Raw genomic sequence first — 24,272 nt, 5'->3', positions numbered from 1 at the left:
ACGAGAGAAATTTTGAATGGCATCTCGTCCACTTTCTTAATCAGCACAGCCATAATTTTCAACATTAGAATTACAAGAGATTTACGAGGATTTACCGAGGGATGCCAAACAACAACAATCCTTCCTAGTCTGGTTTGATTTCACCACACTAGCTATGCCAAAAATAAAAGAGAAAATATAAACCTCACTTTTAGAATACGTGGAAAAACGGAAACGAAACTAACAAAAGCAACAAGACGAGAGAAATCTGAATGGCATCTCGTCCACTTTCTTAATCAGCACCGCCATAATTTTCAACATTACTTTGCTCTTTCAAACTCTTTATACGACACAAGGGAGACGCGAAAAAAGGCGAAAGAATACGCAAGGAAGACTTTGTTATGAGAAGCACACTGGCGAGACGAGGATAAGTTAAAGAAAGCCTGGGAAAGCAAAGACTTAGAGGTGGAAAGAGCAACTTGGAGGAGAGATGAGAATAAGCTGTTGGCGAAGAGCATGAATACGTAACGAAGACAGCGGTGAGAGCAATACAATAACAGCAGCAGAAGTCAGAGGTAAGTATGTAAGAGTGGGAGGAGAATGCATACACTAACTTTCAATTCCGGGAGCAGAGTGAGAGGAAAAGTTACCGCAGGGAAAATGCATATACCAAGTCTCCAATTCTCACCAAGATAGCTCAAGGAAATGAAGACGTTAAAAATAAAATGGAAAGGTCAGAACAGTAACAATTTTTCGTGCTCTTCTTCGTTTTCTATTCATCTCTCGTTTATAGCCAGCCGCGTCTACGGTTTTATTTCGATCTATCACACAAACTTGACCAATTGATCTACAAAGACTTCTATAATGATGTAACTAATTTGCATCATGATTTATTTGCTATTCGTTCGAAGTAATTGCTAATCTTACCTGACAATTCTTTTCTTTTTAGTTTTTTTCATTGAGTTGTGAAGCTCCAGCCAAAAAGATTCTAAAGTTGTCTGTATTCTACGAAAAATGACAATAAAGCTATCTATCTAACTGTTTACTTTCCTTATAATAGATAATTACCTATTTCTACCTATAAAAGAGACTTCCTGAGGCTACACACTTTACAGAAAATGTAAATTGGAATGGTCTGATTGATGCACTTAACAGCTAATTCCTAAATATCAGCACATTTCTGTATCTCAATTGGCTCATTTACGTCTCTATTATTTATATTCCTCCATGACACGTAAAAAAACCTTACCTTAACTGAAGAAAACTTGAAGTAGCACGTATATAAAGGACAAGACAAAGGAGCATCTGCATTTTTGTAAGTAAGATGGAAAAACCCGCTAAGGGCAACAAAAACTTGGATAAAAAAAAAAAAATGCCCACTGAGATGCCAGTCCCTATACAAACTGAATATGAATATGGTCACTCCAGGGCTGGTATAGGAGTCATCATCTGCTTACCTGTCTGTGTGAGGAGGACGGGCGCTGTGAGTGGCGGGAAGACGGGCGTGTTGGCTGCCCTACAGGTGAGGTTGTGAGTCAGGTGGTAGCGTGTGACGGCGGCGATGTGAAGCGTATTGGTGACGTAGGAGCTAATTGGCGTGAGGGTGGTGATGGCGTTCGTGGCGGCGGTGGTGGTGGAGTCGAAGGTAGTGAGCACTCCTCCCTCCTGCCGCTCCTCCACTGTGGAATCCAGCACCTTTGTCCCCGACCACCAAGTGACGTTAGGAAGCGGTATGCCTGTGCGACGAAACAGTGATGGAAAGGTAAGTGTCGCTCCAAACACTGTGGGAGTTTGTTTATGTTTGTTTTTGTGAGATCAGTGTTTTTTTGTGCTATGATTACTGCTACTGTGTCTTCTTTTTTTATATATATTATGGCCTATAGCGCCTGTAGGTGTACTTGAAGAGTATGTATGGGAAGCGCTGTTCAGCTTCCACCCATTAGTGGCGCAGGCAATTTTATTTATAGTGGTACCCATATTAGGGCCCATATCACCACCCAAGCGCATCATTGGTGTAACCACCTAGAACCTGGGCATCATGGTGACATGTAGGTAACTTAAAGCCACTCGACAAATGGCAAAGTTTTTAAGGCTGTATGTGGTGGGATTCCAACCTACGCATGGACGTCTGCCCGATCCCACGCTCACCACCTTATCCACTACGCCACCGCCTCCTTACTACTATTACTGCTACTATTGCTACGATTACTATTACTACTGTTGCTACTACTACTACTACTACTACTACTACTACTACTACTACTACTACTACTACTACTACTACTACTACTACTACTACTACTACTGCTACTGGTGCTACTAGTACTACTACCACTACTATACAACAACTACTACTACTAATTTTACTACTACTACTACTACTAATTTTACTACTACTACTACTACTACTACTACTACTACTACTACTACTACTACTACTACTACTGCTACTATTACAATTTTTACTTTTATTTTTACTTTTTTTTTCTTTTCTCCTTATTCGTCTATTGATACTAATGCTACTACTACCACTACCAGTACCACTACTACTACTACTACTACCATCCTCACCACCCTGACAGTTCCTACACAACACGGGCAATCCTCACCTCCTGTGGCCCTGCATGATAGAGTGAGCGGGTGGGCCTCCTGCACAGCCGCCGCAGTGTCGACTAGCGCCCCGCCGTGGCTGTAGATGCGTAGCTGCTTCGGGAGTTCTTCAGGAGTAAAAAAGGTAATGTTTAGCTCTCCAGATTTACGGCTATAACGTCTATCTAGTACGTCACTCTTTTATAAATAAATTCAAAGGTTTTTTCCTTCATTTAATCACATATTTTTTACTCTCCTGCAGTAAAGTATGTGAAATATTGTTGTTAGTTTTATGCAATGTTACTGATGCGTATTAAACATGTCACTCTTTCATAAATATAGAGAATTATCGTTATTAGAACCAAGTACTTTCTTTTCGTATCATTTATGTATATTTCTCCCCATAAATTCAAGACTTTTCTCACATAATCTCAGATAATTACAATAAAAATATGAATTCCTGTGTCACTCTTTCATAAATATTGAAAAGAATTATCTGTATTAGAATGAAGCACTTTATTTCAGCATTATTTCTATTTCTCCCTATAATTTCAAAACTTTTCTCACGTTATCTCAGAATGTTACAATAAAGATATGAATTCCTGTACTTTGAATCATCGGCAGTGCTTTAATATATTATAGTAAAGTACATATTTTTTTTATACATATACTCTTTATATTCTTTCATATGAATTTACAGCTTTTCCACAGAATACTTCAATGATTTAAGCTAACAAAATATGAATATCTGTGCTAGCATTAATTTCTATTCATCCTCATAAAACTTAATTCAAGACTTTTATCCCACACCACCTCAAAAAAAAAAAAAAAAAAAACATTAATTCACATACTGTCATTAATTTATATCGCTCATAAAAAACCTGAACATTTTGACATCACCTCAAGAATTAAACTGAAAACACTGGGTGGCTGTTACCGTATTTTCTTTATGGGGGCAGCACATTGCAACCATTCCCCTTTTATTTTCACCCATAAAACCTGAATACAGCTGCACACACACAAAAAAATAACGACAGATAACGACCGCAGCACACGTACACGCCACCTGTACCTTCTGTTAAAAAATAATTCGAGGTGCGAAATACCGGAGCAAACTTTTCTATTTACAATGCATGCCTCTTCTTGCCGCGGCGGACACTCAGTTGTGGCTTGGCGGTGTCCTGGGAACGCGAGGCTCAAGGGTTTTTATGTTTAGCCTTCTCGCGGATGACACTCGCATTTCTACTTTGAGCATTTTCTATTTCCAAATCATCCGAGAGCTCTAGAGGGAAGTCAGGCGTGTGGGATCAAAGAGGCAGTGGATTATGGGACATCAAGACGTGCGGTTGGCGGTCTTGTGTTTAGGTTCAGGTAGTGTTGCTTCTACTGTACTGAAAATAAGAATGAAATAGTAGTGAGGTGTTTCTCTGGTGATCGATAGGAGTAGGGATGTATTGCTTTACAAGGCTTTCTTCTTCCTCTCATCTCTATTCTGTCCAACTCTTTAATATAATAGTTAACCAGTAGTCTCGATCATTCATACCTTTCCCTGGTAAACTCTGGAATTTTCTGCCTATTTTTGTATTTCCATCTTCCTACGACTTGACTTTTTTAAGAGGGAGATTTCAAGACATTTGTCCCAAACTTTTGGCTAACTCTATTGATCTATAAGGAAACTGGCAATCAAGTGGGCCTTTTTAAAATTTCTGTTGTCCTTGGTCGGCTTTCCCTCTAACATCTTTTCCTAAATCACTAACGACTATATGCCATTTCTTCTCGTTCTAGAGTCCTCTGCAAACACTCTTCAAACATTATACCGGTTAGAAATTGCAAAATTATTCTTTTTCATCCGCTTCTTTCTTGTAAATGATTAAAGAGTATTCTTACAATGATTTTAGTGCAGATTGCTGTCAAAGATGAAGAGAACAATGGGTGAAATGTGAATCAGAAAGCCATTAAAGTGTTCATGGGTTTAAGCGTTCAGGTTGCATCAGTGTTACTTGTATTTTGTTGAAAGTGAAACGATTTTTTCTCTGGTGAACTTTCTAACCTAAAGTTTAAAGCTTCAGAAAAAAACAAATAAAATACAATGAAGCGCCAATTACAAAGCCATTCAAACTCGCAAGGGTTAGAATTTTGTAAATGTGTTGTGTTAAAAGAAAAATAGTCCCTGACAAAATGTATATCCCTAAAAAATGAGCAGATTTCAATGACACGGTGTTGGTTTAGAAAAAAAAAATACATGATGTTTTATTTTAAGTGTTAAGCGTGAATATAGAAACTTCAAAACCTGTGACAATAAATCAATGGCTCTAAAGAAAATTAAAGGAAACTGTTCCCTAGGTAGAGTGGTAAGAAACACAAGCCTCTAAAAAATATGGGTGAATAAAAAAGAAACATCTAAATCTGCTAGGAATTATTATTTTTTCTAGGGAGATATATTAAAACAAGTAGGAATAATAGTACCCTTTCTGGTAAACTTCTAATTAACACAAGTAAAACAATGTGCAAGAATCAATAAAAGAAAATAAAAATGAATAAACGAATAGATAAAACAGGATATAAAACACGATGAACGAAAGGTTTAATACTACATGGTTTCAGATTCTGTCAGAGCATCATGAACTGTCCCCATGAGAGGCAGTAATGAAGATCTGAACTTACACTGGTGGCTTAGCATGAGTGATATACCAATGCTTCAAAAAGGAGGCCGGTAATGTACTCCTGATTGACAAAGTAAAAAAATAAAAGGAACGTATTCTAGCTTTGATGACTGAGTGGCAAGGGATATATAGAGCTAAAAGAAAAAAAATTGAAATGACGAACGTTTGGCGTCTATTGGAACAGGAAATGGCATGCACTTAATTCAAAATGATTATTCCATGTGAGGCAAAAAGAAAAAAACAAGTTGTCAAAGAGGATTTAAGCTTAAAGGCGGAAGAGAGAGAGAGAGAGAGAGAGAGAGAGAGAGAGAGAGAGAGAGAGAGAGAGAGAGAGAGAGAGAGAGAGAGAGAGAGAGAGAGAGAGAGAGAGAGAGAGAGAGAGAGAGAGAGAGAGAGAGAGAGAGAGAGAGAGAGAGAGAGAGAGAGAGAGAGAGAGAGAGAGAGAGAGAGAGAGAGAGATAAAAAATATATAGAAAAATACATACAAACTCTCACTTTCAAAACTGTATGAAAGCGATGAAAAAAGAAAAGAAGACATAGTAAAACAAATAAAACTACAGAATATCAAAATGCGCAAGTAATCAACCAACAAACACTGCTATAAATTGAACTGGAAATAATATCACAGTGAGAATAAGAAATAAATTTGTAAATGAAAAAATAAAGTCAGACATCATCAAAACGGACATCATGATAGATAAGCGAGAACAAAGAGACTTATGAATGACTCAAAGGAAAAAAATATATAAAAAAGAACTAGAAATTATACTGAAATTCAAATGCTTTACCCGGTTTCAATAAGGAATTAGTTCGAGAGAGAGAGAGAGAGAGAGAGAGAGAGAGAGAGAGAGAGAGAGAGAGAGAGAGAGAGAGAGAGAGAGAAGCGAGTGGAAAAATAGAATGTACATATATATGGAATGGAAAGGGAAAACGCTCGGCGTGGTAAATAAAATGCTCTCTCTCTCTCTCTCTCTCTCTCTCTCTCTCTCTCTCTCTCTCCTCGACAGAAGAGTTATCGTCATGCATTTCTCCCACTTGTTGTTCCCTATGCAACACTCCACTAACCGCTCCATCAACTAAAATAAACAGACACGAACGAAATAGAAAAAAATACACCAAACAAAAAAAGATGCAGTGAGTGGATAGTAGAGAAGGTGTAGCACTATAACCACACCATACTGTACTATTAATTGCCCCTTTTTATTATTTTTTTTTTCCATATAGGAGGGCAACTGGCTAAGAGCGACAAAAATGAAAAAAAAAAGGCCCACTGTGTTGCTAGTTCCCTTAAAGGTCAAGTGAGTTATCCAGAATTCAAGGACAAATGCCGAAGGAACTAACTTTGTACGGGTTTTTATTGTGACTATCAACACACGTGAATAACAAAGAAATGTCTATGCACAACAAAAACACGAGAAGTAGTGGTGAATGTATAGCAGTGAAGGTAGAACACTAGAACACTATACCCACACCTTTCTATTCATTGTTCTATTACTATTAACTATTTTTTTCACTATAACCAGATCATTCTATTCATTGCTGTATTACTATTAACTATCTTTTTTACGTGATTACAGGTTACTATTGTGACTATCGGTGCTATCAGCCGGGCCGTCACCATCAGGAAGCTATCACCATCCAGTGTCCCTCTCGCGGCATCAATACCACTATGAGTACCGGCGGAACATAAATAACGAGGACTCGCGAATACACTATCGACTGGCAATAAAAGTCACCACCACCAACACCACTATCATCATTACCACTATCACTTCCACCACTACCATCATCACCATCACCACTGCGACTGTTAACAAGATATACTGCCATCACCACCATATGAAAGTACTACCAGCACCATTATCATCATTACCACTATCATTTTCACCACCACTATCATCACCATCAACGCTGCGACTGTTAACCGCTATTATTGACAAGATACACTACCATCACCACCATTACAAAATCACACCCAAGGATATGAAATTACCACCACCATCACTACTATCATTACCATTATCACTTCCATCACCTCTGCCATCATTATTACTTGATCACCACCACTACTACCACTGCCATTATTAACCACTATCGCTAACATTATATAGCACCACACTTAACACATCCAGTACTATGAAGCGTTTCAATATCAATTCTGCTTACTATTTGGTAGTTTTATACAGGTTCAGAAACTCATGTGGAGATTAAATCAGTGAAGATTCTGGCCATTATTCCTCTGACCTCTATGGACTCTTCCTCATGTAAAATAAAATGGTTTAATTGTACATAAATTTCAAGGGCAAAATGTGTTCCAGTATTGAAGGGTTAAAGATATGAAACTGCCACCACCACAACCATCACCATGACCATTAACATAGATAACTCCTACAACAACTTTCCCAGAGTTTAATTTCTCCCATATGAACTTTGCACCTTCATGATCTCTCTAAAAAATAAAAAAAACTTTTTCTGACGTGTTGGGTTAAGTTAGGTTAGGTTTGGATAGACTGAAATGAGTTTGGCTTTCTTAGGTTAGGTTAAAATTGGTCTCCTTGAGTTCCTTTAGTTATGATTAGGTTTGGTTAGGTTAGTTAGATTTATCAACTCTAATGCAATAGTTAACCAGTACTATCAATCATTCATACCTTTCGCTGGTAAACCCTGGAACTCCCTGTCTGCTTCTGTATTTCCATCTTCGTACAACTTGACTTCTTTTAAAATGGAGGTTTCAAGACATTTGTCCCAGACTTTTGGCTAACTCTACTAGCCTTTTAGGGAACTGGCAATCAAATGGGACTTTTCTTTTTATTTCTTATTGCCCTTCGCCAGCTTCCTCTATTCCATAAGAAAATAGGTTTGGTTACATCAGGCTAGTTTCAGTTAGGCAAGCACGAAGGAAATTATTATAGGAGAAATGATATTGTGTTGAACTTTCATGGTGGAATCTTGGCGAGTGGAATTCACTTGAGTGGAATTAATCAGAAGCACCACCAGCATCACCACGCACCACCACAATCCACCGCAATCCATCACCACCTCAACACACACGCGGCAGGAACAACACTGGCAAAACACACACACACACACACACACACACACACATGCTCAACCAACACTTCCATCTCATGACATTTAACCAAACACTCTCTGAAGCGCACACTCCATTATTCCTCTCCTGCTAACCTGACAACGCCGCGCACTTAAATGCCTCAAGGGTGTGTGTGTGTGTGTGTGTGTGTGTGTGTGTGTGTGTGTGTGTGTGTGTGTGTGTGTGTGTGTGTGTGTGTGTGTGTGTGTGTGTGTGTGTGTGTGTGTGTGTGTGTGTGTGTGTGTGTAGAATTCTGGTACACTACAGTAGTTTTTCCTCTTAATACTGTACTGTTAATAATATTAGTTTTAAGAAGTTGTATATGTAATGACTTGACCAATAAATCACTTACTTATCTACCTACCTATCTAAATGGCTAACTGACTAAATGACTAAATGAACTTTTTATCTGTTCATACACTTACCTATCAATCAAAATGAGGCTTTATTTTAATCCATTTGCACTTCATCAACCACTTTTTGAGCAGCAATAATTTTCTTCCACCTCTCTGTACCCTCAACCAGACCAATTCAAGTAGGGGAAAAAATCAATAGGTGTAGTAACAGACGTAGCCGACTCACCCACAACGTGCAGCCTGACTCTGGCGTTGTGCGTGGGGGAGGCCTGGAAATCAAGCCTGCACCGGTACTCCCCCTCGTCGCTGAAGCCAACCTGCCGCACCATCAGAGAGTAGCTCCACTCCTCCTCCCGAAGAGCGGCGCGTCCCTGGAATACATCTGAGGCTCGACTGCTGCCGGTCCTCCGCTGCCCCGAGCTGCTCTCCCCCAATCGCTTCCTATGGTCTGGAGATTTTTTCCTTGCGTCCATACTGCGAGGAAGAAAAGTATGCGTAGATAGTTAGAGAATGTTGTGTTGGCATTGATTTCATTTAAAAGGGATGTTTTATTTGGCTAACCCTCTCAGACCTGCTAGGGGACTGGCAGATAAGTGGGTCTATTTTATTCTTTTTATGTTACCCTTGGTCAGCTTCCCCCTCTCACATAAAAAAAAAAAAAAAAATTGCCACAGCACACAACAAACATCATTATTCCAACAAGTAGCACCGTCGAACATACAAGTCTAAACTGTTTTTTTTTAGTTATTGTGTTGAGTCTATGCTCTGAAGAACAAACAGTATAGATAGGTAGAGATCGATATTTCACTGACGGGAACGCGCAGCTCACAACATAACTGTGTTACATAAGCATCTAAACTCTTAAACTCACTACCTTTGTATTCCCTCCTCAGAATATATATATATATATATATATATATATATATATATATATATATATATATATATATATATATATATATATATATATATATATATATATATATATATATATATATATATATATATATATTTTTTTTTTTTTTTTTTTTTATATATATATATATATAAGAGGAGATTTCACGACACTCCTTTAGTCTTGGTTAACCTTGTTGGCTCTGCTTTGGGAGTGGCACCTGTGTGGACCTTTTAATAAGATAGTCTACCTTATACTATTATATATGCCTACTACACATACACGAAGTGAAATACATATTCACGTATTCGTAAACTTTAATTTTTCACCTTTTTTCCTACCTGCCCTAATTACTTAAATGGCTCACTTGTAATTTCCAACTTTTAGACAATTATGCATATATACTTCCTCTTAACCTAATTCAAGTTTAAACAACTTCTGCTCACGAGTCAGTAGTTTGTAAATATAACTCTTTCTTTTTTACGTGGAATTATATAAATTAGTGCTGCTGCTGTTGTTGCTGCTTCTGCTTCTCCTGCTGACTGTTTCTCATGTTCCTATTATCATTACTACTACTACTACTACTACTACTACTACTACTACTACTACTACTACTACTACTACTACTACTACTAGTACCACTACTACTACTACCACTACGACTTTAACTGTAACCATTTTTGCCCTTACTACTACTACTACTACTACAGTACTACTTGCGCTTCTGGTAATACTGATAATTGCAGTATTGATCCAACACACACACACACACACACACACACACACACACACACACACACACACACACACACATCGCGTAGTGTAGTGGTTAGCACGCTCGACTCACAATCGAGAGGGCCGAGTTCGAGTCCCGGGAAGCGTTGAGGCAAATGGGCAAGCCTCTTAATGTGTTGCCCCTGTTCACCTAGCCTCGCTTTCCCGGTGTGTTGACTGTGTTGTGGTCTCAGTCCTACCCGAAGATCGGTCAATGAGCTCTGAGCTCGCTCCGTAATGGGGAAGACTGGCTGGGTGACCAGCAGACGACCGAGGTGAACTACATAGACACACACACACACACACACACACACACACACCTGAACACGGGCGTCTTGGTGCCGTTCTTGTACCAGAGCACCAGGATCACGGGGTCCTCCAGGTCGCCGGACGTCAGGTTGCAGGGCAGGAGCGCCGTCTGGCCTCGCACGGCGTACACGGCCACCAGGGGCGCTGGGGGTGGGGAGAGAGAGACCGAGGCTGAGTCAGCAAGCCACGAAAGTTCCCGACCATCCCTGAAAGGACTCGCGAAATCGGTTAATCCTTTCATCTTAGCGGGAATGAACCAAGATTCCAGGCAGTATGGAACTGTAATCCTGTTGCTTTTCCTTTGTTATGCATTGAATAGTTTCTCAATAGATATAAAATGGATTTGCATTTATTTACATTTATTTAAGCATATTAAACTATAAGGAAACTGGCAAGCAAGTGAGCTTTTTTTTTATATATTTTTGTTCCCCTTGGCCGGCTTCCCCTCTTGCATAAAAATAATTAATCTCTCGTTTATTATTGCACGAGTAGTTCACGTTTGGTATCTTTGTTCACTTCATTGTAGCTTTGGCAGGAGTGATCAGTTCATAAGTCAGTCAAGCAATACATGTTTTTAATCTTGATCTCTTCTCTCTCTGTGATAAAATAATGAATAGTATTTCAAGTGATGAAGAAAAATCTACTTTTATTCATCTCTTGTTCAGGATTACAGTCCCCATTGCGCATCTTTTTATGGATATCAATATAGCTTTAGCAGAATGGACTATATCATAAGTAAAGTAAAACACATTATTTGCATTGCCTTCATAAACACCCCATTCCAGTTTTCATTTCCTTTCTCATGACTTCCAGCTGGTTTCCCAAAGAGGCACATCCCTTCACCTCCGTCCCTTCATCTCCTAACGGCGTGTTTTTCCGCTACAGACGGTGAGAAGGAACCGCGTAAGGAGGTGGCGCGGCTCCTGGCTGGCGGAAAGGTGTACTCCAGCAGGCGGATTGTGAGCTCAGAGCCCTAAAGCTTATCTGCCACTCGGTTCCCTTTCAGCGGGCGGGCGAAGGTCGGGCGAGGGGCAGCGCAGGCCAAAGTTCAAAGAGTCGAGAGCGAGACGATATGGAGGGAAATGTTAAAAAAAAAGGAAAAAAAAACTTTTGTAGGACATTTTTGTAACCTGTTTCTCCCTCGCCCGTCTTTTTCTGGTGACATTTTACCAGTAGGCATTTTTACGTTTCCTTTTCAGGCCTGGTTAGCTTTCAAGGGTGTATGAAAATGAGAGAAAACTTAATGGATGCATATTAGTAAAGGTACGCGGCGAACGAGCGGCGAACGAAGTATACAGGAAGATAAACACTAGAGGCAACGAGACCGCAACGGAAAGGAGGAGGCATAAAGCACAGAGAAATAGAAAGACAGAGAGAAATAGAGAGAGTAGAGAAAGAGAACGAAAAAAACAAAACCATCACGAGTCTGCTTCGCGTACGTGTCATGGCGACGCTCAGGAAATGGGAACGAAAAAAGAATGCTGGAAAAAAGGTCGGCAAAAGAATCATTTTAAGTGCGTGGGGCGAGGATCTTTGTTAGCGGAGGGGGATGTGGCGCCGCCAAATGGATGCTGCTGCAAAATTTGGAAATACTTGAAAACCTCGCACTGGAGCCATCACGGGGAAGGAAGAAGGGGGGGAGGCGAGATGATGGAGGATGGACATATACGAATGGGAGGAGAGAGAGAGAGAGAGAGAGAGAGAGAGAGAGAGAGAGAGAGAGAGAGAGAGAGAGAGAGAGAGAGAGAGAGAGAGAGAGAGAGAGAGAGAGAGAGAGAGAGAGAGAGAGAGAGAGAGAGGAAGGAAGAAGGGGAGGCGAGATGATGGAGGATGGACATATACGAATGGGAGGGTTAGAGAGAGAGAGAGAGAGAGAGAGAGAGAGAGAGAGAGAGAGAGAGAGAGAGAGAGAGAGAGAGAGAGAGAGAGAGAGAGAGAGAGAGAGAGAGAGAGAGAGAGAGAGAGAGAGAGAGAGAGAGAGAGAGAGAGAGAGAGAGAGAGAGAGAGAGAGAGAGAGAGAGAGAGAGAGAGAGAGAGAGAGAGAGAGAGAGAGAGAGAGAGAGAGAGAGAGAGAGAGAGAGAGAGAGAGAGAGAGAGAGAGAGAGAGAGAGAGAGAGAGAGAGAGAGAGAGAGAGAGAGAGAGAGAGAGAGAGAGAGAGAGAGAGAGAGAGAGAGAGAGAGAGAGAGAGAGAGAGAGAGAGAGAGAGAGAGAGAGAGAGAGAGAGAGAGAGAGAGAGAGAGAGAGAGAGAGAGAGAGAGAGAGAGAGAGAGAGAGAGAGAGAGAGAGAGAGAGAGAGAGAGAGAGAGAGAGAGAGAGAGAGAGAGAGAGAGAGAGAGAGAGAGAGAGAGAGAGAGAGAGAGAGAGAGAGAGAGAGAGAGAGAGAGAGAGAGAGAGAGAGAGAGAGAGAGAGAGATATGCAAGGACATGTGGTATAAAGCTTTCTGTGCTCAAGCTTCGTCAGTGTAACAGCTTGGTGTTGATGGAGACGGCCGGACACAGCAGGCAGAGCATTCAGACACAGCAGACGGACACAGCGGGGATGAATGGAGACAATCAGCTTGCGGAAGGAAAGTTGGATGTGTAATACCCCAAGACATAAAAATATAAAAGTGAGGAATATTTGTGTGGATAAAAGTCTCTCTCTCTCTCTCTCTCTCTCTCTCTCTCTGGTATAATGAAAGGAACGTGTTTACTCTACTCAAAATTGATAATGCGAAATAAAAATCAGCAGTTTATCTCCACCAGTGTAAAATAAATGCCCCCCCGCGCTGCTATCAATACCGTGACAGCGTGCAACCGTCCGTCACCGTAATATGCATGTGGAAATCAAGATAAAATGCTATTACTCGTACTATTTACTGGAGCCCGTGAACATTTGTGATACACGAGCAAACCGTAAAAAGAATTCAAATCAGGACATTTGAGCTTATCATTGCATTAAACATACAACAAATGTGTGTTTTAAAAAGTGAGTGAAATATGGACAAATCTGGCTATTGTTATGCTTATCTACAGTTTAAACTAATTCACCAGGGTAGAAATGCATGCGAGAAAGAGGTTAAGTAAGCAATATACGGGGAAATTACACCGTTAATGCTTTCCTGCTGTCATTTGCATGTATTTTTCATTTTACATATCTGCTCTTGTCCTTCCCATACTCTGCCAAAATAGCAAAGGTATTGAAAAATGAGTTTATGGATGCTAATCTATTAGTACAATCATACACTGCTAGTACTTGTCACTGTTCTCCCTCTATAAGCTTAGACACGTATAAATACAAGAAGATACGCATATGATAAGAACGCAACATTATCTACACATTACTAAACGTTACTCCACAAAATATATAAAGTTACCATCTCTCATCTCACATCCCAATCTCCTAACATCGTAAAATCTAACTACATATATACAAAAATATACGAAAAGATACACGTAATAAGACTGTAATATTCTCCCACCATTAAAACTGACTATATATGCACAAAATCGGAAAAATACATCTAATAAAGCACTAAACAACCTCAACAATAAGAGGGGCAGTGAACCAGAGGAAGTGGCCACTGTTCCTTCTCGCGGCCCAGACAGAGTAACGCGTCTAGTCCTGTTCGCACCGCCGGAACCAGACACATCAAGAGGTAAAGAGGGAGTGTGTAATGTATGTCTAATGGGTTGGAGTCTGGCCGTCGAATGCAGGTGTGCGTTGCCTCATTATACCCTCTCGTAAGTTCATAACAAACACACTCGGTAGCAGCAGGAAGTTTAACAATCCAGAGTTCGCTGTTATGTTCTTCCTTTATAGCTACTGATACTTATTGATACGACGAAAGGAGGTGTGAGATGAAGCGATTGGAATGTGTCTGGCAGGACGTGGCAGCCAACACAGATTGACTACATACAAAGACCCAAAACAACTGAATTAGCAACACACTCTCATCTACTCTTAGGATAACGATTCCAAAATACCAAACGAAAGTCCTTTATTAATCCTTTCAGTACCGTGACGCAATTTCCATATTTATTTTGCTTATTATTTGATGATTTTATAGAGAAACTTATGTTGGGGATTAAAATAGTAACGTTTCTGGCCATTAATCTTCTGGCCTTCATAGACCATTCGTAATATCAATAAAATGGTCTAATCGTACCCAAAACTAGAGGTAAAAATGAGTCCCAATACTGAAGGTGTTAAGAAACACTGCCATAGTCTCTCTTAACACTGAAACACTAAGAAAACCAACGTAAACTGAAAATTAAAAGAAAATCATAATCTAAAGTGAAGGTATACAGGAACAACATACACCACCAGTCATTTTTCCTTCACGCTGGACCGCTGCGGGATTTCTCAACGGGTTTTCTGTGTCAATACGCCACGCCTCAACTCAGAGCCACGCCATGGAAGGACGTGAGGAGGACCTGGGGGCGGTTTTGTGCTGAGCTTCCTGATGTGATGCGTGACTTTTCTGAATGGGCACAGTGGCAGGGAGAGCTTTGTCACTGAGAGAGGATGCAGAAAGAGTGCTGGTAGGAGTAGGAGAAAGAAGAGGAGGAATAGTAGTAAAAGGAGGAGAAATAAGAGAAGTAAAGTGGTAGAAGGGGAAAGAAGGGAAGGAAAGAAGTAGAAGGAAATGGAGGAAAGGGAGGAGGAAGAATAGTAGTAGTAGGAGGAGGCGAAAGGAGGAAAATGAGGAGGAAGAGTAGTAGTAGAAGGAGAAAAAGGACTAAGAGTAGTAATACAAAGAGGAGGACGAATAGGAGGGTGAACTACTAATTTTGCACAGTAATGCCTCTTCTTCTTCTTCTTCTTCTTCTTCTTCTTCTTCTTCTTCTTCTTCTTCTTCCTTACACGACTAAAGAAGAATTTCAAGTAAAACACAAAAGAAAAAAAGGAGAAAAGAAAAAAAATGAGGGAAACTCGCCGCAAACTCTTCATTCAAGATATTTTCCGGCAAATTACAAGGAAGGAACAAATTGCACTCAAGCAGCTGCTCCTTTTTAGACCACATATTCAAAGCAGCGCGCCGGATACGACTCCTCCGTCACGCTGCCTGGAGGACACTGCGGGGCTGCCACTGGGAAAGGCTTAGTGAGTGCACCAGGCATTAATCCCTTCCTGCGGTGCAACATTGACGCACGCCCAGGGAAGTACAGTGATGTTATGTGTTAGGGGGATCATATATAACATGTATCACTTATTTCTCTCATGCTCAAGTCCTTTAGTGTGTTAGGGCTGTTAGGTGTATGGTTTTTCAAGATTACTGGTGGTGAATTGATTTTGTAATGAAAGAAATCATGACTAATTTAATCCTTTGAGTACCATGACGCGTTTCTATATTCATTATGCTTACTATTTCATGATTTTGTACAGATTTAGAGATTCATGTGATGTATTAAGATAATGAAGACTGTCCCCATTAATCTTCTGACCTCCATAGTGTAAATAAAATGGTCTAATCATACACAAATTTCAAGGTATAAATGTGTCCTAGTATTGAAAGGGTTAATAACGTAATCTAACTTAACGAAACTTAATTAACCAATCGAACCAAACTAATTCTAACTTAAACCGACGCAACGTAACTTAATCTAACGAAACGTAAAATAATCTAACCTAAAGTGACCGAACTTAACCTAATCGCAACCTAAACACAGATAAAGAATACGATACAACAATTGACCATGGCCACAATAGACAACACTTCACAGGAGCTGGTTGGGGTGGAGGTCTCCCTGGCCCTGCGTGTGCCTGTTTCTCTGCTGCTGCTCATACAATCTAGACCGAACGCTTCACTACACGAGTATCTTCAATTAGTCATTCCCTTTGCCGGCTTACGTGACTCCAAGCTTGTCGGTAAGTGGTGAAGCTTGACCTTGTTTGGTACTACAAGTCATTCTCTTAAAGGCTCTATCCTCTTATTGAGACTAGTTTCAAAGGGTGCATATATGATTACTCATGTTCTGATGGGTGCCTTTCTCTCTAGTGACGTGATCTTTGTTAATCTGTCACAGGAATTATGAAAACGCCATTGAAAGTTTTTAATAGTATCAACTAAAGCCTGTTAGATTTAGTCGAGATAGAGTGTTGAAATGTTTTATCGGAGTTTCTATCTCTCTCTCTCTCTCTCTCTCTCTCTCTCTCTCTCTCTCTCTCTCTCTAGTTATGTATAGCTCTCTACTGATGATTATTTAGTATTTCTGAAAACACTTAATTTACTTGTGTGTGTGTGTGTGTGTGTGTGTGTGTGTGTGTGTGTGTGTGTGTGTGTGTGTGTTTCACTGTTCGATCTGCTGCAGTCTCTGACGAGACAGCCAGACGTTACCCTACGGAACGAGCTCAGAGCTCATTATTTCCGATCTTCGGATAGGCCTGAGACCAGGCACACACCACACACCGGGACAACAAGGTCACAACTCCTCGATTTACATCCCGTACCTACTCACTGCTAGGTGAACAGCACCTACACGTGAAAGGAGACACACCCAAATATCTCCACCCGGCCGGGGAATCGAACCCCGGTCCTCTGGCTTGTGAAGCCAGCGCTCTAACCACTGAGCTACCGGGCGTGTGTCTGTGTGTGTGTGTGTGCGTGCGCGTGTGTGTGTATGTGTGTGTGTGGGTGTGTTTGTGTGCAAGCGAGCTTTAAGCTGACACAAGTCGACGTTTATGAAATTTTAATGGACACGGAAGGAAGTGAGATGCAAATGAAGTGGAAGGGATAAAGAAAATATTATAATGAATGTAGCAAGATACGGCTCTCTGTCTCTCTCTCTCTCTCTCTCTCTCTCTCTCTCTCTCTCTCTCTCTCTCTCTCTCTCTCTCTCTCTCTCTCTCTCTCTCTCTCTCTCTCTCTCTCTCTCTCTCTCTCTCTCTCTCTCTCTCTCTCTCTCTCTCTCTCTCTCTCTCTCTCTCTCTCTCTCTCGCACACACGATCAAACACATTTTCCACACAATCACGATATCATCTAAATTTCTAAATACAAATGAATAGAAAGAAAAATGAAACAGCGGTTTTATTTAAGACCAGCGAGGAAATTGCCCAAATAAATACAAAATAAACCATGCATATGAGTCTTTCTGTCAACGAGTGAGCATTAATTACTCGACAACTCTAATCTCTCTCTCACTCTCTCTCTCTCTCTCTCTCTCTCTGCTGACCCAAAAATTATATAAACTACAACTCTCTTCAAGTTTAATGGCCAGAAAAGAGAGAAATGAATGGGGGGAATTTAGCACCAAAAGGATCAACTTAGTGAGTAAAAACACCATTTTCTAAACTTTTGCCCATTTTTTTAGTACTCCCCGTTACCGGATAGTTGTGTGTGTGTTTATCTGTCTGTCCATCTCTCTGTCTGTCTGTCTGTCTGTCTGTCTGTCTGTTTGTCTATCTATCTGTCTGCAATTTGGTTCACTCTAACATTCCTTTTTTTTATGTACTTAGTTTATTGAATTTATGTGTGATTATTTATTCAGCTTGTTTATCTATCTGTATGTTCCCTGTTTATCTGTCTGTTTTTCTGTATGTTTGTCTATATGTATGTTTATCTATTTTTTGCTAAGTGTGTTTTATTGTCTCTCTTTCTGCATGTCTCTTTCAGTTTGTTTATTTCAGTAAGTTGTTAATCTATCTGTGTTTTATTTAACTGTGTGTGTTTTCACTTCTATTTCGCCATGTCTATTCTTCTCTGACTGTATGTCTGTCTATCTGTTTGTATTAGAGCCTCTGTTTATCTAGGAAATTCTGCGCTTGTCTGTGTATGTAAGCGTGTCTCCCTCTGTCTCTCTCTCTCTCTCTCTCTCTCTCTCTCTCTCTCTCTCTCTCTCTCTCTCTCTCTCTCTCAACACACACACAGCAAGCTACGCAAGCGAAAAGATCTATGTACATTGCTGCTCTACGGGTCCAATTAGCTGTGTTTTGATAATTAAGAGATGAATCGCACCATGCAGTGACGTCACGGATGTTTGACCAATGGGGAGCCCTGACTGTCCCCGTCAGTAATGTGATCATTATCCTGCAGCCAATCAGCAGCTTAGCTTTTCCGAGCCAGGCAACCGTCATAATGCAATTCCTCTCTCTCTCTCTCTCTCTCTCTCTCTCTCTCTCTCTCTCTCTCTCTCTCTCTCTCTGTGTGTGTGTGTGTGTGTGTGTGTGTGTGTGTGTTTCTATGTACATACTGGATCTTGCTGTGCTAATTTGAGCAGATTGAGGAAAAAAGAAAGAAAAATTGAGGTAAACATGTCTGTGTGTGTGTGTGTGTGTGTGTGTGTGTGTGTGTGTGTGTGTGTGTGTGTGTGTGTGTGTGTGTGTGTGTGTGTGTGTGTGTGTGTGTGTGTGTGTGTGTGTGTGTGTGGATCGTGATGTGCTATTTTTAGCTATTTGAGGAAAAAAAAGGATAAAAAACGAAGGATAGACACGGGTAACCTTTAAGACAGACATACATAAATAGACCAGTAATAAACGAGGATTAATAATACAAATAAATGAACCGATACCACATAAAACAGACAGAACAGATTGAAAAAATACACGCAAATAAACTGAAAAAAAATCAAAACAAACAAACCAACATAAATGAAAAGAAAAAGGACAACGTTAAGTTTAATTAAGGATATAAATAAACCGACACACAAATAAAAATGACAGAAGGAAAGGTCGACAAACAGACAAGCGATAAAGAGATAAACAAGGAGACACGAATCACAATATTAGTTTGAAATGAAATAGAGCAATGAGACGTAAAAATAAATTGATACCAAGGCAATTATAAAGAAACAGATATAAAGCCTGAGACACAGACGGCCAGACAGATAAAAGAATAACAGACTCCAATACTAATGGAATGATACAAATAAAACATTAATAGACACACAAAGAAAGAGATGTACGACAAACAGACAGGAAGACTTATAGACAGAATACGTTAGAGGGAACAAGACTGCACTAGGATGTATTATTAACGAAAAATAACTGTCAAAGGGAATTATTAAACCAGAGACGATGGGACACACACACACACACACACACACACATACAAACAGTTGCCAAGTTTTCACGCAGCAATAAACAAAGACAAGCAATATAAAGTACCCTGGAATACATTAATGTCAGACGCAATTTTTTTCCAACCAACAAATCACTGGAAAGAAAAAAAATATAGATACATCATTAGAGTCGTAATGAACGAGAGATTAATGTATTCGATAGAGGAAATTAAATAGCTGGCTTCCTATTTATCTTTTGTTGTTGTTGTGACTTAGTGCAGTATGTGTGAGTGTGTGTGTGTGTGTGTGTGTGTGTGTGTGTGTGTGTGTGTGTGTGTGTGTGTGTGTGTGTGTGTGTTAGTATAAGACACTGCCAGCTTAATCACTAAGAATAATCACGCATTTTTGTTTTTAATTCGCAACACAATTAGTCATGTGTTCGCGTTCGGAGCGAAAGCCATTGATTAATGATGGAAAAGTTGCTGGCCGAGAGAGAGAGAGAGAGAGAGAGAGAGAGAGAGAGAGAGAGAGAGAGAGAGAGAGAGAGAGAGTCCCTTCATTCGTCCTTACTCAACCCTCTCGTTCATTACAATAGCACTAATTATCACAACACAAACGGTATCTTTCTGTATGTTCTGCCCAATTACCGCCTCCCTCCACGTGGCCTGTCCCTCCTGCACCAGCGCCACGAAATGAATCGCCCTATGCCCCTCCAACTGAAGCATTTTCTATAACTAGTCAATACCACATTCCCGAAAACTATGATACGCTTATTAAATTCCTGAGCATTGACTCTAGAACTAATTTGATGTCTTTTCTCGATATCTTCATCGCGTCTCATTTATCTTTTTTTTCTATTAATGAATTTGTGATCTCTTTTGTTTCGTTGTTTTGATTTTTCTGTTTTTTTTTTCATCTGTCTCGAAATGTTCCTTAAATATTTTCTTTTTTCATTTATTTATCTATTTTACTTTATTTTTTTTTTTGCTCAGTGAATTAGCAATCGTTTTTTTCTTTCTTTGTCTTGACTTTCCTTTTTTTCTTTCGTATATCTCAAAAGATTCCTTACATATTTTTTTTGGCTTATTTACTTGTTTTATAACTTTTGATAATTTCTTTGATCATTTTTTTCCTTTTTCTTTCCTTGCTTTTCCTTTCTTACCTTCGTTAGTCTCCCTCACGCATGGAAAAAAAAAAAACGAGGAATTTACATCTTACTTCCTTTATGTATTGGAGAGAACGACCGAGAGGGAAAATGGAAAAAAAAAAAACAGTCACAAATGCCGTTCCCGGAAGAGAATCAGGGGCACAAAAATCAAAAGAAGACCATTTTTATTCTTGAAGATTTTTTATATTCCTCTTTGAAACTGTTCAAGACGTAGGTAGGAAGATTACAGAGGCAGGAGGAGAGTCCCATTGTTTGCCAGTGAAAGGGATGAGGGGGAATGAAGGAGCTGGTTAACTTGTATTAGTAAGGTGGAAAGTATAGGAATGAGGGTAGATAAGTCTTGTGCAGCATGACCACGGAAAGGTAAGACATGTAATCATCGACGTAGAAAGAGAAGCAACCTTAACAATGATGGGAAAGGATACAGTAGTAAGAAATGCAACACTCGTTAACTTGCATTAGTAAGATAGAGAGTACAGTAATGGTAGTAAGCAGCTTTTGTGCAGAGTAAACACGAAGGGAAAGGCATGGTGGCGTAATGGATAAGGTGGTGAGCGTGAGATCAGGCAAACGTCCACGCGTAGGTTCGAGTCCCACCATTTGTCGAGTGGTTTAAAGTTACTTACATGTCACCATGATACCCAGGTGATTACCAAAGATACGCTGGGGGTGATGATATGGGCCCTAATACGGGTACCAATATAAATAAAATTGCCTGCGCCACTAATGGGTGGAAGTTGAACAGCGCTTCCCATATATATACTCTTTAAGTATACCTACAGGCACACACACACACACACACACACACACACACACAATAAAGATCAAATAGGGAAGAACAGTAACCATACCAGTAACGGCAATATGTACATTATGAGGATACTAAGAAATACAACACTATGGCAGTGAATGAAATTTGAAGAGAGTGTGCAGGAATAATCAATGAGAAGAAAAACTTTTTACTCCGCCCAGTATAAAGATTTTGACCTCCCTGTATGTAGAAGCAGTACTTTACACAGATAAGGTGTCTATGTAGAGTAAATAATTAGGAGGAGCAAGAGAATATTTAATAGATAAAATGGAAATAATACAAGAGACCTAACTGTATGGAAAGTTTTGTTAGTTAGGGAGATGTAAACTTTTAGTCGAGAAACTCAGTGAAGGACAGTCGAAGGGTGTTCTGATTGTCTTATTTAATCCAACTTGTTTTTACGACGGAAGTTTGAATAATAAGTATATACAACTCCTTTATTTCACGACGGGAATGCGATAAATAATTATATACGAGTATTGGTTCGCTGCATATTCCCAAATTAATAAATATCAGGAGGGGTGGAATCTCAGGTAACCAAGTGATGAAGGAAGGGGAAAGAATCGTATTTATCAATGTGTCGTGAGGAGTGTGCGTGTGAGGAAAGGAATATGTATTATGAATGGAATTTAGATATTGCATACAGGAGAGTCAAAACCTTGCATAATCATACACACACACACACACACACACACACACACACACACACACACACACACACACACACACACACACACACACACACACACACACACACACACACACACACACACCAATATATATAAAAGCAAAGTAATGAACGAAACCAATGAAAATATGCAGAATCAATTTTTTGTCAGTACTTTTCAGAGGAGGATGAAAAATGTGAACTTGAATACACACACACACACACACACACACACACACACACACACACACACACACACACACACACACACACACACACACACACACACACACACACACACACACACACACACACACACACACACACACACACACGCACGCACACACAGCAGTACAAGTTCAGTCCATCGAGATAAGAAAGTTTGCTCAAATATCAAACATGAAGAAAAGTAAAATCTAAGGACTTTTCTTTAACTATCTCTCTCTCTCTCTCTCTCTCTCTCTCTCTCTCTCTCTCTCTCTCTCTCTCTCTCTCTCTCTCTCTCTCTCTCTCTCTCTCTCTCTCTCTCTCTCTCTCTCTCTCTCTCTCTCTCTCTCTCTCTCTCTCTCTCTCTCTCTCTCTCTCTCTCTCTCTCTCTGCATTCAGTTATATTCAAGTGCCTATGCAATTCGAAGTATTAAAAGCCAAACTCTCCATTGTATTCGTATTGAACTTCGCTGTAATTGAGTTCAGTTGTGTATTTCTCTGCGGATATGAAGTGAGAATATTTGCTTTACTATTGCCTTTCCGTACTTCATTCATAACGCCGCTACTGAAAATAAACACTTGATTAAATTCTTTCCTTGATTATTTCCTCCAACGCTGATTTGCTTTTATTTGTCACTGGTAACTTATACAATTAATCATATGCGTTTAATTATTTTCTTTATGTCTTTCTGTAATTCATTTGTTAAGCGTGTACTAAAAATTAACACCGCTCTTCTGTCACGATTACATTTTTTGCCTCTATCATTTCCTTCCACCCTGATCTGCTTTCATTTGTCCCTGGAAACATATACAATTAATCATATACGTTTAATTATTTCCTTTATGTCTATCTTTCATTTTATTCAGTAATTGTGCACTAAAAAGTAACACGGCTCACCTCTCACGATCATTTTTTGTTCACCTCTATTGCTTCTTTCAATCCTGATTTGCTTTTATTTGTCACTAAGAACTTATACAATCATACACGTTTTTTTTTTCTTTATGTTTTTTCTGCTTTCTATTCATTGAGAGTGTACTAAAACTTTAACACTTCTCTGCTGTCACGATTAAATTTGTGCCTTTATTATTTCCTTCGATCCTAAAATGTTTTCCCGTGTCACTTGGAACTTATACCTCTGATCATATTTTTTTTCTTTTTTTTCTTTGTTTTTCTGTATTTCATTTACTAAGCGTGTACTGAAGATTAATTTTTTTTTCTGTAGCTATTATTTGTCGTCCTCTTATTATTTTCCTCACCACTAATTTGTTTTGCTTTTCACTGGCAACTTATGAAATCAATCTATATGTTTGACTTTAATATTCGTAATAGTTAAGCCACATTTCTTATTACGGAAGGGCGAAAGAACAAATTGAAGCAACCGACATTAAACGCACCTACTACAACCACTACCACTTTACACAACTACAACAACAAAAACTACTATTACCACTACTACTACTACTCTTACTTCTACCACTACCACTACTAATACTACTACAATTCCCCCACTTTACCTCATTTCATCACACACATAACACACACCCACCATCACACAGCCACCATTCCACCTACACCCACATCTTCACCACCTCCACGTTGAGTCTCCCGGCCACTCCCTTCGCCAGACACGTTTTCCACTAAGCTATATTAACTCTCGCTCTCCACTCAAGCTCCTCTCAGGCCCCTCTTAGCACACGCCTCGTTCACTAGACAAGATTCAGCTTCAAGTACCGGGGCGCTAAGCTTGGGAACATTAGGTAGCAGAAGGTAGGTAGCAGGTG

General features: G+C 39.8%; 1 protein-coding gene across 2 annotated transcripts in view; it reads right to left on the bottom strand.

Annotated features, from left to right (window-relative positions):
• Positions 1-24,272, bottom strand: part of LOC123512021 (hemicentin-1-like) — an 81,220-nt gene that overhangs the window by 27,447 nt on the left and 29,501 nt on the right. For both annotated transcript variants that reach the window (XM_045268155.1, XM_045268156.1), the window contains exons 2-5: positions 10,668-10,800; positions 8,905-9,152; positions 2,589-2,696; positions 1,437-1,715 (exon numbers count right to left, since the gene is read on the bottom strand). In XM_045268155.1, coding sequence (XP_045124090.1) covers positions 1,437-1,715; positions 2,589-2,696; positions 8,905-9,152; positions 10,668-10,800 — 768 coding nt within the window. The remainder of the gene's footprint in view (positions 1-1,436; positions 1,716-2,588; positions 2,697-8,904; positions 9,153-10,667; positions 10,801-24,272) is intronic.

This window comes from Portunus trituberculatus, chromosome 32 (assembly GCF_017591435.1).
Source record: "Portunus trituberculatus isolate SZX2019 chromosome 32, ASM1759143v1, whole genome shotgun sequence".
NCBI classification, from domain to species: domain Eukaryota; kingdom Metazoa; phylum Arthropoda; class Malacostraca; order Decapoda; family Portunidae; genus Portunus; species Portunus trituberculatus.
This window is presented reverse-complemented; position numbering and strand designations above follow the sequence as displayed.